Genomic DNA, 17,725 nt, shown 5'->3' on the forward strand with positions numbered 1-17,725 from the left:
CTAGGAGAAAGGTTTCCAAAAGGGAAGAGATCCATTTTTGAATTAACCTTATTGTGACAATGGAGGGGACAGATGAGTAAAAACAGGGAACCCCAGTCAACCCTCAATGGAGAAGCTTAACAATTTGGGCTATCCCATTTGGAATCTGGGCAATACACATTAGGGGCAATATATTGGCCTTGGAGGGAGTACATTGTACCTTTACAAGAATGATACCTGGACTTCATGGGTTAGGTTGTGAGGAGACATTGTACAAATTAGGTTTGTTTTCTATAGAACTTAGAATGTTAAGAGGTGATCTAATCAAAGTCTTCAAAATATTAACAGCAAATGACAAACTAAATGATAAATAGATAAACTGTTTCCACTAGTTCAAAATTCTATAATCTGAAAATTAGGGCTAAATCATTCAGGACAAATGTAAGGAAGCACTTCTACACACAAAGGGTGCCAGAGGTTTGAAACTCTCTTCCACAAATGGCAGTGGATCAGTTGTTAATTTTGAATCTGAGAGAGTTAATTTTTGTTTAAGCCGAATTGTTAAGGGATATGAGCCAAAGGCAGTCATACAGAATTAGGCCACAGTTCAGCCATGATCTCATTGAATGGTGGAATAGGCTTGAGGAGTTGAATGGCTCCTCCTGTTCCTATGTTCCTAAATTGGAGAATTTGTCACAAGGTTGGAGCGCAGCAAAAGTGGGAGCTCATTTACATCTGGTCATTTCAGTCAGCAGTGCTGAAGAAGTCAGAATCAATTTTTGCTAATTCTTAGGTCAGATTGAATGTGCACTGGTGTCCTGTGGACAGGTGACCGAAGCATAAATGAACCAGTGGTGCCTGGACAGAGACTGGGTTTTGGCTTATATTTTGACATTGCTCAGAATGACAGATCTAGGAGTCAGACAGAGCCACAACTTTAGGGAATAGAACCTCACAGAATCCTGTCATCCACAGCCAAGATCCTATCATAGCTGGAGCTATGGGGAGTATGGTAGAGGCTCCAAAATAGCTTGTTTTGCATTGAATGACTGACCAAGAATCATTCCTGTTTTTTATCACCCACCACCGGAATGTGTTGGAAGGATTTGAAAATTGATAATCAGACTGTTTCACAGACTTATAATCTCACCTTCCTTGGTCATCAAATCCTGGGTGGGACTCAACACAGGAGTTTCTAGCTGAGAAGCAGGAACATTACCCACTAACTTACAGACCTCTCAATATAAACATATCAGAGACTATTTCTGGTGTGTTCAGTAAAGAATTGAGTTGCATTACCCCAGCAGCTTCAGTTTGTAGTCTGGAGACTTCAGCAGCTCGCACAGAAATGTAATTGCTTCAAAATCCAATTTATTTTCTCCACACCTACAATGTTAAAAATAGAAGTGAAAGTTTTTTGAAGTCTAACTGTCTCGTTTTGGTTTTACATTCTGAAGCCCTCAATCTATCTACATTAGTGAAAGCCTTACATCCATAAATATCATTTCTATCACCTTTTAGTCATTATGTAACTTTCGATACAGGTCAGTATGTCTGCAAGGAGCCATCGTCAACTAAGGACTGGAAATTATTTATGTGAAGCTTGAGGGTGACCACAATGCAAGAAAAATAACATATGAGACAGGAACAGTAGCAGGCCATTCAGCCGCAAGCCTGCCCTGTCGTTCAAGATAATGGCTGATTTGCCCCAGTCTTCAAATCCTTTTTCATGCCAGCTCAGCATACCCATCAACTCCTTGATATTTCAACAATTTACCTACCACTATAATTCACTAGCCTCCATAATTGTCTGTAGTAGAGAACTTCGGCCATTCACTAATTCCTCCGCATCTCAGTTTTGAATAAGAGTCACCTTATTCTGTACATATGTCACTAGTTCAAGATTTCCTCACTAGTGGAAACATCTTCTCAACATCTACCCTGTCAAGCTTCTCAGAATCTTGTAAGATCACTCACATTCACCTAAACTCTAAGTTAATAAAGGCCTAACCTGTTTAGCTATTCTTGATAAGTCAACCCTTTCATCCTGGAAATCAATCTCTTAAACCTCTTTTGAACAGCCTCTAATGCCAATATATCCTTTCTTTTAATTTTTGGGACCAACACTATACATAGTACTCCAGACGCAGCCTCATCAATACTCTATACAATTTGAACAAAACTTCCCTATTTTAAGCTCCAACGCGCGAGCAATAAAAGGCCAAAATTCCATTTGCTTTCTTAATTATTTGCTGCACCTACATGCTGATGTTTATGTTTCATGCACAAGGACATCCAGTTCCCTCTCTACTACACTTTTTAGGAATCTCTCTCCATTTAAGTAATAGTCTTCCTTTTGATTCTTCATACCACAGTGTATGACCATACACTTCATTTTGTATTGTCAGCAAATATGGATGCATTACACTACCCCTCTATTCCAAGTCATTGATATGGATAATAAATAATTGCAACCTTAGGAACTAACTGTTGTGACAGGACTTCATAAGTTACATCTTTACAATCTGAACAAGACTCATTAATCTAGATACTATGTCTTTTGTGTTAAACCGTTCCTCAATCGATGGTCATATATTATCACTAATACCGTCTGCTCCTCCCTTGTGCAATAGCCTTTCATGTGGCACATTATCAAATGCCCTGTGAAAATTCAAATGCACAACATTTTATGGTTCCCCTTTATTAAAACTATTTGTTATATTGACAAAGAATTCGAGCAAGTTTGTCAAACATTATTTCCGTTTCACAAAATTATGTTGACTCTGTTTGATTGCATTAAGCTTTTATAAATATCCTGCTTAAGAATAAACAAATGTTCGACCAACCCCGGTCTACAACTTCCTGCTTTCTGTCTTCCTCCTGTCTTGAACATGAGCATCACATTAGCAGTTTTTTGATCTGCTGAAACCCTCCCAGAATCCAGTGTGATCTAACCAATGCTTCTTATCTCTGCTGCTATGTCCTTTAAAACCCTTGGATACAGGTCATCTGCTCCTGGCAACTTGTCTGCCTTTAGTCCCATTAGTTTGTTTCTCATACTGGAAACTGTTCCAAGATCTTTCCTCCCTTTAGCACTTCACTTATAGTATTAAATATTAATATAAATATAATATTAAAACATCCAAAAATATTGGTTTAAATTATGTGCCTCTTCCTTATCCTTGGTTACAATACCCCAGTTGCACTCTCCAAGGTTTACTATAGCTACTCTCTTTTTATATATCTGTAGAAGCTCTTGCTGTATGTTTTATATTTCATGCCAATTAGCTTTTATAATCAATTGTCTCCCTCATTGTTAGCTTTTAAGTTATCTGGTGTTGGTTCCTAAAAAAGTCCCAATCTTCTAGTCTACGATTAGTTTTCAGTACTTTGTATGTGTTAGTTTTTGACTGAGTACTCTCTTTGATCACCTTTGTTAAATACAGGTGGTTCATCCATCTCATCATTTCTAGAAGAAATGTTTGTTGAGCATAATGAAATATCTGCAGAGATGTCTGCCACTGACTTTCCCCTTTGGGAAAAACCGCTCTAGACAATTCTTTCTTCGTAGAGCTGGTACAGCCATTGAACCCACATTGTTAAATTTATTCGGTAAAACACTTGTATTGTTAAGTCATCTGAGCTAAAGTTGATGGGTAGCATTACTATTAACATGCAGGAACTAACTCTTACAATTGCATATCTCTGAAGGAGCCTTGCAGCCCAATTTACCTACTCCTTCTCTGAAGCCCTATAATTATTTTCCCTTTCAATCATTTATATTATTCTACTTAGAAAGTTATGTTTGAATTTGTTTCCACTGTCTATACAGGTAGTGCATTCCAGGTCACAGCTTCTCAGCTGTATAAAAATACCTTCAGTCACTGGACTCTGTCATTTATTTTTTCTTTATTATTTCATGGGATTTAGGTGTCACTATAAACTATCAATGCAGAGGAAGTGCTGCAACATCAGAGGGTCAGTGCTGAGAGAATGCCACACTTGTTGGAGTAGGGAAATAAAATGCCATGGGAAATTATAGTGAATAAAACCAGCGAGGAATGGAAAAAACGCGGAAGTGCAATATAAAACATGGGGAAATGGGTGAAAGAAATAAAAAGTATTTGTTAGTTCCAGCAATAGCCGGGCCACTATAAGAGAGACTAGGAACCTTGAACATTGGTAGGATAAGTCCAAATAGGGTAGGTTGTATTAAAAGGCAACAAGTCAGGCAGCATCCAAGGAGCAGGAAAATCAACGTTTTGGGTAAAAGCCCTTCATCAGGAATGAGGCCGGGAGCTTTCCACCCCAGAGGCTTCCTGCCTCATTCCTGATGAGGGGCTTTTCCCTGAAATGTCAATTTTCCTGCTTCTTGGATGCTGCCTGACCTGGTGTGCTTTTCCAGCATCACTCTAATCTTAACTCTGATCTCCCACATCTGCAGTCCTCACTTTCCCCCTGTATTAAAAGGCAGTGCAACACTGTCGCTTTCATGGAACCATCCAAAGCAAGTTTCCACTGAGGGGATTTTAAAGTCTGCCATGGTAAGTTGTGAACGTTGATACAAGCTAATTTGCATAAGCATTAGACTTTTCTTCAAACCCCAGTGGTTCTAGTCTCCTTGAACTAACTACATGAGTGAATTTCACTGCCCACCAGGGTAACTAGTGAGGATAAATAAACATGGCCTTGTCCAGGTCACTTAGCAAAGAAATGAGAAAGTCCTTACCATAGTCTCTCACATTGGTGTAAAAATGGTTGTAGACTTTTTAGTGCTGTAGTGTTTATATTGGTTGCTGTGAGATCTAACTCTTCTAGATCTCCAATCCTCATGTCTAGAAAATATTTCAGCACACTGATGTCGACTGGACAAAGTGCATTATCCCCAATGTGGATGCGGAGATTTTTAGGTTTTATTTTTTCCACTAATAAGTCATTTTGTTGTTCGAATAGACAGTGAAGAAGGTTCAGAATGCTTGATCCATTTTCACAATGCTCTGTGATCTCTTCTATCAGCCAGCAAGAGTAGGACTCAGATTTTGTCATCTTATCCAATTTCATGTGCTTGGAGAGTAAGGCCTGGTTCCTCTCAGATAACAGACCAGATAAGAATCGTTGGAATATATCCAAGAAACCTGTAGCCATCTTGTATTTGTTCATTGTCTCCACGTTCATCAAGTCTGGGAAAGGCTCGGGTTCCAGCATGTAATGCAAGGCTGCAAAAAACTCCTGGATGGTCAAGTGTGTGAAAGAAAAGACAGTCTCTACACAGTCTGGTTCCTGGATACAGGTCTTATCCAGAAAACTATCAACAAAGGGATTTAGTTCAACATGATGAGCTGCCAAATCATGTTGGTAGAACAGGGTGTCATGCTGCAGCAGTTTGCTGTATGCCAGTCTGCCCAGATTTCGGAGGGTTTGAGTGAGATCACCTCCTTCAGAGCGCTGACCTCGAGAGTGGTGCTGCAGTAGCACACTGAGGTAGCGGCTATAAATGTCCGTCATTGTTTTTGGCTGCTTATGATTCTCCCTTTCTTTCTCTTTCAAAACACTGCAGACAATATAACAAAAGGCAGGTACAAAACACAGTGTAAAGAGGAATTCATTTTCTTTCACAAAGTGAAACATTCGACCACCAACTTCTTCATCTTGGTAATATTTCAGGAAGTAGTATCTGATTTCCTTTTCAGAAAACCCAGTGATGATTACAAAACGGTCAATGGTTTCCACTGGGATGTAACTAATAGCTGTGGGCCGACTGGTCAGCAGGACCGAGACTCCTGTGAGAAGCTCCCCTCGGAGCAGGCTGTAGATGATGTCCACCAAATTCCCTTCCTCGTCAGGGTCAGTGATGTAGCAATCCCCATCTAAACAGCCACAAAACTTAAATTCATCAAATCCATCCAGAATTATCAGCAGCTTCTCTGGAACTTCAAAAATAGAATCTAACACTTTCAACAAATGACCATTCTTCTTCAAAACCAGATTCCTGAGACTCATTGGTTTATTAATCAAATTAAGATCCCTAAACGTGAATTGTAGGAGAACCTCAAAGTTACCAAAGCAGTGATTATTTGCCCAGTCAAAAACAATCTTCTGCAACAGGACAGTTTTCCCTATTCCTGCCACTCCAGAGACTAGTGTTCTCTTGGGAGTTTGTTTATCACTGATTTGCATAAATAACTGGCTTGGCTTGATCTCCATTTCCTGGCTCCTCCTCTCCTGTAAGTGAATTCGATGCTGCCCAAAAGACAGTAACTCATGCCTTTTGAATTCAAGGCTGTGATGCCCTTTTACAAGCAACAAGTTGGTGAACTGTTCTGAAAGATGAATTTTCTCTCCAGGTCTTGTGTTATAATACATCATCACCTCATTCCTCCGGCTAAGAACTTGTTTGTGTTTCTTTATTACAGTCGAGTGTTCTGCAGAGACACAAAGGTATAAAATTGATGAATCTGTTGATGGGTTTGAAATGGCCTAGTGGTATTATTCCTACACTAGTAATCCAGAAGTCCAGCTTCTGTTCTGAGGATCTAGGTTCATATTTCACTGTTCAATAAAAGAATCTGGAATTAAGGGTCTCTGGATGAGCTGAAACCAGAACCGATTGTCTGGTTTATTAATGTTCTTCAGGGAAGGAAACCTGCTATCCTCACCTGGTCTGGCCTACATGTGACTCAGAACACACAGCAAGATGGTTGACTCTTAACTGCCTCCTGGGCAATTAGGGATGGAAAATAAATGCTGGCCGAGCCAGTGATGCCCACATCCTACGAATGAATTTTTAAAACGTGTGGTGAGAGTAAACTTTGCCATGGACTCTTTGGGTAAATAGTCTGTTCCTGTACAAGAAATTCACTGAAATAATTACAGTAGAATCAAGTTTCAGTGATGAGTTTAGCCAATCAGTTTAAATAAAACCCAAGGGCTGGTCATTCTGTCTGTCGTATGGTGCCCAGTATTTATTTATTGTACTCAATCACAAACTCTTCTCTCTCCAGTTTTCATCTTCAAAGCAGTCTATTACAGAGCAGCATTGATATCCCAGGTACTGAGCTGAGACTGACCCACAATCTAAACAGCTGATTACATACCTCTCCAAACTTACACAAACCTCAACTTAATAATCAATATTCTCAATCATTTTCCTGTGGCCCATATTTATTCCTCAACCATTATCACTCAAAGTGATGATCCAGTGGCTGCTCAAAGATACTTAACTAGCTTTGAGGCATTTGGGGATTGTCCTGAAGCCATGAAAGAAAGCAGCAAATCCAAGTCTCTCACTTACATTTTACAATAAGCAGTGAGCATTAAATGGAGACTAGTTTAATACCTGTTCTAACGATTGGTTGTATAGACTACCCAACAAAACTGTTGACAATTTTCATGTTTAATTCTCTGATCCACATTCATCTGGGAGTGCTATCTTCAACAAATTAGTGAATGCAGAAAAAAAAATCTGAGTATTTGAAGGTGTGTTCACATTGTGACTCTCATTATTATCAAGGAATTTGGACAAACACAGATGCGGAAAGCTGGATAAAAGTCAAAAGAACTGCAGATGCTGTAAATCAGAAACAACAGCAGGAGTTGCTGGTAAAGCTCAGCAGGTCTGGCAGCATCTGTGAAGAGAAATTAAAGTTAACGTTTCGGGTCAGATGACCCTTTCTCAGATCAGTTGAGGAAGGGTCACTGAAATGTTAACTTTGATTTCTCTTCACAGATGCTACCAGACCTGCTGAGCTTTACCAGCAACTTCTGCTGTTATTGCATAATACTGAAGGTACACAGTAAGTATAACTGACCAGTCAAGGGCCAGCATGATAATGTTTTACTCCACAGTGAAGTGACACCAATTTATACACATTTAGTACCTCAGTACAGGTAAAACTGCTTCACAATCACACTAAACTGGAGAATGAAGGCAGACAAAACTGGAACAAAATGGTCCAAATTGAGCTAACATCAGCTTCCTTGTACTTTCCAAACCCATTACTTCTACCGCCCAGAAGGACATGGGCAGCAAATACAAGGGAACACCACCCCCTGCAAGTTCCCCTCCAAGACACTCACCATCCTGCCTTGGAAATATGTCTCCATTCTTTCAGTGTTGCTGAGTCAAAATCCCAGACCTCTCTTCCAAACAGCATTGTGAATGTCCCTATATCTCAAGGAATGCAGCAGTTCGGAAAGACACCTCATCACTTTCTCAAAGGCAATTAACGACAGATAATAATCGCCAACTTAGCCAGCAATGCCCCATATCTTACACTAAATAACAAAACATTTCCATCAAACTTACTTATAAAAGGTCATTATGTTAATCTTGGATTTATTTACCCTTGGACACAGGTTCTTTTTCAGACATATCTTTGCTCTTGTTAATGAGTGAACAGAACTGATGAGCCACCATTTCCCCAAGACAGTCAACAATATCCAGCAAAGTTCGAACTTTCTTCCTGGGACCAGGGATATACTTCACATCTTCATAATCATCCTTTGAAATTAATTGAATTTGTAAAGCATGATCCAGAATCCAGTCAACTCTGTCTCCAAGTTCATCGATGAGCTTCACTCGGTTCCTCTGGAGCAGCTGAAGGTAGGAGATTCTGCAAACACAGCAAAAACAGACACTGAATAGCAAGGAATTTTATTCCTGAATCTCCACATTGTGAACTGAGTGTAAAATATTAGCCAACACCAATACCGTTAGCTAGTGCTTTAAAGAAATGATTTTCATTCAATTGTACCTCATCATATCTCAAAATTCCAAACATAATTCACAGCAACCATGTTAAAAAAGTATTAGTGACACAGAAAAGAATGTGATGGAGGTATAGTACGGTCAGAGCTGAAAATGTGTTGCTGGAAAAGCGCAGCAGGTCAGGCAGCATCCAAAAAGCAGGAGAATCGACGTTTCGGGCATGAGCCCTTCTTCAGGAATGAGGAAAGTGTGTCCAGCAGGCTAAGATAAAAGGTAGGGAGGAGGGACTTGGGGGAGGAGCGTTCAATACCTATCACATTTCCAACGCCCCTCCCCCAAGTCTCTCCTCCCTACCTTTTATCTTAGCCTGCTGGACACACTTTCCTCATTCCTGAAGAACGGCTCATGCCCTAAACGTCGACTTTCCTGCTCCTTGGATGCTGCCTGACCTACTGCGCTTTTCCAGCAACACATTTTCAGCTCTGACCTCCAGCATCTGCAGACCTCACTTTCTCCTCCGTCTAGTACGGAGGATTGATGAAGAAAAATGAAGTGCAATAACTCAGGACTATTTGAGTCACAATAATTCTTACTAGCATGTAATATAATGGATGATCAGAACTCGAGCCCCTCAAGCCTGTTCAGTAAGAACATGGTGGATTTAATCAATTAAAAGGGAAACTGTTATAGTTTATCCAAGCAAGAGCCATGGTATGAGATAATCTTCTGCTCTTCAGATGTAAGGACAATCTCTGAGGCCCAATCCTGATGATGTCAGAGTACTGCCAATCTGCATGATATTCCTGGAGGTGGTCAATTAAGAGATAACCTTGACTAAGATCTGATCCCATTCTGTTCTGGGTGATAGAGGATGCAGGTCAATGATTAACTCAGTGAAGGAGGACAGCAGTGTTGGATTACACCATAGCAAGGTGATGGAGGGCTGGTGAGTAAAGGTCATGTAGAAGCATCACTGTCATGTGAATCTACATCCTGTGGGGTGGTACCTGCCTAAGTGATAGTGCATCCTGTGGGTGGTAACTGCCCAAGTGATAGTGCATCCTGTGGGGTGGTAACTGCCCAAGTGATAGTGCATCCTGTGGGGTAATAACTGCCCAAGTGATAGTGCATCCTGTGGGGTAATAACTGCCCAAGTGATAGTGTATCCTGTGGGGTGGTACCTGCCTTGCCTCACAGCTGGAACCTTACGACTTTGGCCTGGTCCTTCGATGTGATGATCTGTCTCGAAGAACAAAGAGAATTGCATTCAAAATCCTCACAGCTTGAGCCCTTCACACGTCATCACATATATTTTCAGGTGCAGTTCTCACCAACAAGATGGCCCTGCTCTCTGTTTAATCATCATGTTTTCTCCCAGACTTGCTTGCACCAATTGTGGGCTTGTTAATAGTGAAACATGTGCTATCAGGTCAAGCATACTGCCTCCCTGGGGTGAAAGAATTCACAAAATTGCTTTGTTCAAAAACCAACATGCAATTAAATTTCTGATCTGGCCTCAAAACAAATAATAAGGTGCTGCTCACAGTGTAAATATAACAATCTCTCCCTCAACGCCAGTAAAACTAAAGAGCTGATTATTGACTTCAGGAAGTAACGAGGAGGACATGCCGCTATCCACATCAATGGAATTGAGGAGAATAGGGTCGAGAGTGTCACGTTCCAAGGAAGGACCACCACAAACAATGGGTCCTGGACCACCCACGTTGATATGATAGTCAAGAATGTAGAACAACTCCTCTTCCTCAGGAGGCTAAGGAAATTCAGCATGCCCATAAGGACTCTCAGCGACTTTTACAGATGCACCATAGAAAGCATTTTATCTGGGATGCATCACGGCCTGGTATGGCAACTGGTCTGCCCAGGACCGTAAGAAACTACAGAAAATTGTAAATACAATCCAAACCATCACGCAAGCCAACCTTTCATCCACTGACTTCATCTGCAATTCCAATTGCTGCATCAGAGACCCCTCCCACCCTGGTTATACCCTCCTCTAACATCTTCCATCAGACAGAAGATACAAGTAATCCAAGATGGAGGAGGGGAAAAATTTCAGGCTGTAACAGGCTGCTTTTTTTTGAGGTATTTTAGGTGTTGGGGGTGATTTCCTTGAATTCCAGGAGCAGTAATTACTGTTTTACGTGCTGCTGCATTGATTTGAAACTTTGGGAAAGAAATAGTCAAAACAACAGCACTTTTAAAAGGGAGAGGAACAGACAAAGGCAGCACGTGGTGAGGTCAGTGCAGGGGGGGAGAGAGAGAGAGAGAGAGAGAGAGAGAAACCCACACTGCCAACTGACAGAGCAGTGAACCGTGCAGTTACTGCCTTTACTGTTTAAATTCATGTATCACTAGACACCGGAGAACATCTGGGAAAATTAACAAACAATGAAATTCACAGCTAATCTTGGAGGAACCTGCTTGGGAGAGGTCACAGCGCAGAAACAGATAAGTAATTAGTTTTAAGTATGGTCTACAGAAAGTCTGCAGTAGTGACTAGAGTCGATTCTTTCTCGATTATGTGTTTTGTTAAGACATGTCCCTTGATTAAACTTAAAAATATAAGCCATAAACATTAAGATAGCCTGGAATAGTGTTTTATCTTAGCTTGCTTCGCACACTTTCCTCATTCCTGAAGAAGGGCTCATGCCCGAAACGTCGATTCTCCTGCTCCTTGGATGCTGCCTGACCTGCTGTGCTTTTCCAGCACCACACTCTTCAACACATATCCTTCTGCTGAAAATGTGTTGCTGGAAAAGCACAGCAGGTCAGGCAGCATCCAAGGAACAGGAAATTTTATGTTTCATCAGGCTTTTGCCCGAAACGTTGAATTTCCTGTTCCTTGGATGCTGCCTGACCTGCTGTGCTTTTCCAGCAACACATTTTCAGCTCTGATACTCCAGCATCTGCAGTCCTCACTTTCTCCTGGAGTAGTGTTTTGTAGAGGAATGAGACAGTCCTGTTTTCTGGGTTTGTAGAATGATAGAATCAAAAGTGGCCTTCCGTAGAGTAATATGCTCTTCGTGTCAGATGTGGGAGTTTAGGGAGAGTTTACGTGCCACTGACAACTTTATCTGCAATTAATGCCATTGGTTGCGAATCCTATCAGATCAAATGGATCGGTTGGAGAGACAGTTAGAGGCAATGAGAAATTTACAAGAGCAAGGGGATGTGATGGATGGCAGTTATAGGAAGGGAGAAAAGTTGCAGATAAAGTCACGTAGATGGGGTAACTCCAGGAAAGGTAAGACAGATAGGCAGGTAGGGCAGGAGTCTTCTGTGGCTATCCCCATTTCAAACAGGTATGCTGTTTTGGAAAATGTAGGGGGTGATGGGTTTTCAGGGGAATGTAGCAAGAACAGCCAAGTTTCTGGTACAGAAACTGGCTCTAATGCAATGAGGGGTACATTGGGTTCTAAAAGATCAATTGTGTTAGGGGACTCTCAAGTCCGAGGCACAGACAGACATTTCAGTGGCCAGCAACGAAAAATCAGAATGGTGTGTTGCCTCTCTGGTGCCAGGATCAAGGACGTCTCAGAGAGGGTGCAGAATATTCTCACAGGTGAGAGGGGGCAGCAGGAGATTATTGTCCACATTGGAGCCAATGGCATAGGAAGGGAAAATGTTGAGATTCTGAAGGGAGAATAAAGAGAGTTAGGCAGGAATTTAAAAAGGAGGTCCTCAGGAATAGTAATATCTGGATTACTCCCAGTGCTGTGAGCTAGTGAGGGCAGGAATAGGAGGATAGAGCAGATGAATGCATGGGCTGAGGAGCTGGTGTATGGGAGAAGGGTTCATATTTTTGGATCATTGAGATCTCTTCTGGGGTAGTAGCGACCTGTACAAGAAGGACGGACTGCACCTAAATTGGAAGGGGACTAATATACTGGCAGGGAGATTTGCTAGACCTGCTCGGAAGATTTAAACTAGTAAGGTGGGGGGACTGTGACCCAGGGAGATAGTGAGGAAAGAGATCAATCTGAGACGGGTATAGTTGAGGAAAGAAGTGAGTCAAAGAGTCAGGGCAGGCAGGAACAAAGCAGAGAACAAAGTAAGACTGATAAATTAAACTGCATTTATTTCGATGCAGGAGGCCCAACGGGGAAGGCAGATAAACTCAGGGCATGGTTAGGAACATGAGACTGGGATATCATAGCAATTATAGAAACATGGCTTAGGGATGGACAAGACTGGCAGCTGAATGTTCCAGGAAGGACAGAAAGGGAGGCAAGAGAGGAGGGGGGAGTGGCATTTTTGATAAGGGATAGTATTACAGCTGTACTGGGGGAGGATATTCCCGGAAATACATCCAGGGAAGTTTTTGGGTTGAACTAGAAATAAGAAAGGGATGATCATCTTATTGGAATTGTATTATCGACCCCCTAATAGTCAGAGAGAAATCGAGAAACAAATTTGTAAGGAAATCTCAGTTATTTGGAAGAATAATAGGGTGCTTATGGTAGGGGATTTTAACTTTCTAAACATAGATTGGGACTGCCATAGTGCTAAGGGTTGAGATGGAGAGGAATTTGTTAAGTGTGTACAAGACAATTTTCTGATTCAGTATGTGGATGTACCTACTTGAGAACGTGTAAATCTTGACCTACTCTTGGGAAATAAGGCAGGGCAGGTGACTGAGGTGTCAGTGGGGGAGCACTTTGGGGCCAGCGACCATAATTCTATTAGTTTTAAAATAGTGTTGGAAAAGGATAGACCAGATCTAAAAGTTCTAAATTAGAGGAAGGCCAATTTTGCCGATATGAGGCAAGAACTTTCGAAAGCTGATTGGAGGCAGATGTTCGCAAGTAAAGGGACGGCTGGAAAATGGGAACCTTCAGAAGTGAGAAACAAGAATCCAGAGAAAGTATATTCCTGTCAGGGTGAAAGGAAAGCTGAAAATGTGTTGCTGGTCAAAGCACAGCAGGCCAGGCAGCATCTCAGGAATCTCTATTCCTGAGATGCTGCCTGGCCTGCTGTGCTTTGACCAGCAACACATTTTCAGCTGTGATCTCCAGCCTCTGCAGACCTCATTTTTTACTAGGGTGAAAGGAAAGGCTGGTAGGTATAGGGAATGCTGGATGACTAAAGAAATTGAGGGTTTGGTTAAGAAAAAGAAGGAAGCATATGTCAGGTACAGACAGGATAGATCGAGTGAATCCTTAGCAGAGTATAAAGAAAGTAGGAGTATACTTAAGAGGGAAATCAGGAGGGCAAAACGGGGACATGAGATAGCTTTGGCAAATAGAATTAAGGAGAATCCAAAGGGTTTTTACAAATATACTAAGGACAAAAGGGTAACTAGGGGAGAATAGGTCCCCTCAAAGATCAGCAAGGCGGCCTTTGTGTGGAGCCACAGGAGATGGGGGAGATACTAAACAAGTACTTTGCATCAGTGTTTACTGTGGCAAAGGACATGGAAGATATAGACTGTAGGGAAATACATGTGGCACCTTGAAACATGTCCATATTACATAGGAGGAAGTACTGGATGTCTTGAAACACATAAAAGTGGATTAATCCCCAAGACCTAATCAGGTGTACCCTAGAACTCTGTGGGAAGCCAAGAAAGTGATTGCTGGGCCCCTTGCTGAAATATTTGTATCATCGATAGTCACAGATGGGATGCCAGATGACTGGAGGTTGGCAAACGTGATGCTGCTATTTAGGAAAGGAGGTAAGGACAAGCCAGGGAACTTTGGACCAGTGAGCCTGATGTCAGTGTTGGGCAAGTTATTGGAGGGAATCCTGAGGGACAGGATGTACATATATTTGGAAAGGCAAGGATTTTATGAGAATAGTCAGCAATGGCTTTGTGCGTAGGAAATCATGTCTCACAAACTTGATTGAGTTTGTTGAAGAAGTAATAAAGAGGTAGATGTGATCTATATGGACTTCAGTAAGGCACTCGACAAGGTTCCCCATGGGAGACTGGTGAGCAAGGTTAGCTCTCATGGAATACAGGGAGAACTAACCATTTGGATACAGAACTAGCTCAAAGGCAGAAGACAGAAGGTGATGGTGGAGGGTTATTTTTCAGACTGGAGGCCTGTGACCACTGGAGTGCCACAAGGATTGGTGCTGGGTCCACTACTTTTCATCATTAATATAAATGATTTAGATGTGAGTATAAGAGGTATAGTTAGTAAGTTTTCAGATGACACCAAAATTGGAGGTGTACTGGACAGTTAAGAAGGGTACCTCAGGTTACAATGGGATCTTGATCAGATGAGCCAATGGGTTGAGGAGTGGCAGATGGAGTCTAATTTAGATAAATGCAAGGTGCTGCATTTTGGGAAAGCAAATCTTAGCAGGACTTATACACTTAATGGTAAGGTCCTAGGGAGTGTTGCTGAATAAAGAGACCTTGGAGTGCAGGTTCATAGCTCATTGAAAATGGAGTCGCAGGTAGATAGGATAGTGAAGAAGGCATTTGGTATGCTTTCCTTTATTGGTCAGAATACTGAGTACAGGAGTTGGGAGGTCATGTTGAGGCTGTACAGGACATTGGTTCGGCCACTTTTGGAATATTGTGTGCAATTCTGGTCTCCTTCCTATCAGAACGATGTTGTGAAACTTGAAAGGGCTCAGAAAAGATTTACAAGGATGTTGCCAGGGTTGGAGGATTGAAGCTATATGGAGAGGCTGAACAGGCTGGGGCTGTTTTCCCTGGAGCATTGGAGGCTGAGGGGTGACCTTATAGAGGTTTATAAAATCATGAGGGCATGGATAGGATAAATATACAAAGTCTTTTCTCTGGGGTGGGGGAGTCCAGAACTAGAGGGCATAGGTTTAGGGTGAAAGGGGAAAGATATAAAAGTGACGTAAGAGGCAACTTTTTCACTCAGAGGATGGTGCATGTGTAGAACAAGCTGCCAAAGGAAGTGGTGGAGGCTAGTACAGTTGCAACATTTAAAAGGCATCTGGATGGGTATATGAATAGGAAGGGTTTGGAGGTATATGGACTGGGTGCTGGCAGGTGGGACTAGATTGGATTGGGATATTTGGTTGGCATGGATGAGTTGGACCAAAGGGTTTGTTTCTGTACATCTCTGTGACACTATGACATATACCAACAGGCTCAAGTGCAGCTTTTTCTCTGCTGATATTAGACTGTGGAATGGATATCTCAAATGCCAAATCTAATCTTGGTTTTTATGCACCCTCTCTGCAGCTGTAACTTTGTATTCCTCACTCTGTTCCTTCACCCTGTGATATTTGAATGTTATGATCTGCCTGTATTGCATGCAAAACAAACTTTTCACTGTAGTTAGATACACATGAAGATAATAAATCAAATCAGAAGGTCACCTTTCTGCTCACAGCTCCAACCAAAGGTGTTTTTATTTTAAAAAAAGTAAAATCAGTGAGGGTTCTAACAACAAAAATCCCACCTGTTAGTTCAGAAATTACCACTTCATAAAACTTTTGAAAATCCACTCTAATTTCAAGTATCTAGATTAGAGTGGTGCTGGAAAAGCACATCAGTTCAGGCAGCATCCGAGGAGCAGGAAAATCGACGTTTCTGGCAAAAGCCCTTCATCAGGAATAGAGGCAGGGTGCCTGCAGGGTGGAGAGATCTAATTTCAAGTAGCCAAGTAACAGAAAATAACAAAAGGTTCTTTTTGTAAAAATCAAAAGAAAAGCTGACACTGTAAATCAGAAATAAAAACAGAAGTTGCTGGAAAAGCTCAGCAGGTTTGGCAGCATCGAAGCAGAGGAATCAGAGTGAACGTTTCAGATCGGGTGGCCCTTCCTCAGAAAAACTGAGCACCATTAACTCTTCCAGTTCCAAGGTTATCAGCTGGTCCAGCAATTTCAGCTGGAAACTTCATTCCCCATTCTGATGATTCAATAATACACACTGAACACCATTAGAAATCTGAAATAAAAACGAAACATTCTGGAAATCCTGTTAGACTGGCTCCGTTAATTCTGTTTCTCTCTGCACTGATGTTGTCCGGCCAGTAGAGTTTTTCCAGTCTTTCGATTTTTATTTCAGATTTCCAGCATCTGCAGAACTTCACTTTTACAGTTGAAGAGTCGTCATTGTTGTAGTATTAATGTAGCACCCGTGACAGTCAATGATCACACAGCAAGATCCCATAAACAGCAAAATGATTATTCTCAGTCCGATGGTTATAGGACTGGATTTCAAACACGTGACTGCTTTAGAAAACAAAGAACTAGCAAAACAATGACATGAGTTAGTCCAGATAATGTCGGGAGACAAAACTCATGTCCATCTCAGAAACATTACAACATGACCGTCACCTGGAGAGTGGGATTTTCTGTGGAAGCTACAAGTTCGTCACAAACTAATTAATAATAACAAATATATTTCAAAATAATATAAATATATCGTTTACAGCTTTTTTAACACTGCTGGATTCAAAACAATTTACTTTTTGTCTCCTCAGACTAATAATTAATTTTGTGTTTACAAAAACAGCTCCTGAACCGTTCAGCCAGTCCTCAACTCCCAGCTCCTTCCAGCATGTCATTCAGTCCCAGCATCGAGCCCCTGTCACACTCACCTCTCCTCCCCTGGGAAGCTAGCTGCCAGTCCCTCTGCTCCTGGCCGCTCTGGTCCGGGTCTGTCCATGCCCGGATTCTCAGAGATACCCGGTATACCCTCACTGCGGCCAGTGCCACCCTCCCCAGCGCTGCCAGTTCCCCTCCTGCTGGCAGACTGCAGAGTTTTTACAGAGAGTCATTCACGCTCTGGGTCCCGAGATACGCAAACCAGTACTTCCTTTCTTGGTGTCTCAGTTCGGGAATCTAGTCCAGTTTGTTCGCTTCCTGTTCCTTGTACTGTGTCAGCTCCGTCAATTTTACAAAACTGAGTCCAAGTTCCAACCTGGCAACCAGAACGCACATTTCAGACAGTCCCATTACTAGAGAGGGAGTACTGCACTGTCAGAGGGTCAGTGCTGAAGGAGTGCCACCCAGTCAGAGCATCAATACTGAGGGCGTGCCAAACTGTTGGAGGATCAATACTGTGGGACGCTCAGTTCTGTG

General features: G+C 41.9%; 1 protein-coding gene across 1 annotated transcript in view; it reads right to left on the reverse strand.

Moving 5' to 3' along the window:
* Positions 1 to 17,317, reverse strand: part of LOC132833303 (NACHT, LRR and PYD domains-containing protein 3-like) — a 28,146-nt gene extending 10,829 nt beyond the window's left edge. The window contains exons 1-4 of the mRNA XM_060851469.1: positions 17,242 to 17,317; positions 8,323 to 8,591; positions 4,709 to 6,401; positions 1,279 to 1,365 (exon numbers count right to left, since the gene is read on the reverse strand). Coding sequence (XP_060707452.1) covers positions 1,279 to 1,365; positions 4,709 to 6,401; positions 8,323 to 8,591; positions 17,242 to 17,309 — 2,117 coding nt within the window. The 5' untranslated portion in view covers positions 17,310 to 17,317. The remainder of the gene's footprint in view (positions 1 to 1,278; positions 1,366 to 4,708; positions 6,402 to 8,322; positions 8,592 to 17,241) is intronic.
* Between the last annotated feature and the right edge of the window lie 408 nt (positions 17,318 to 17,725).

Source organism: Hemiscyllium ocellatum, chromosome 36, assembly GCF_020745735.1.
Source record: "Hemiscyllium ocellatum isolate sHemOce1 chromosome 36, sHemOce1.pat.X.cur, whole genome shotgun sequence".
NCBI classification, from domain to species: Eukaryota; Metazoa; Chordata; class Chondrichthyes; order Orectolobiformes; family Hemiscylliidae; genus Hemiscyllium; species Hemiscyllium ocellatum.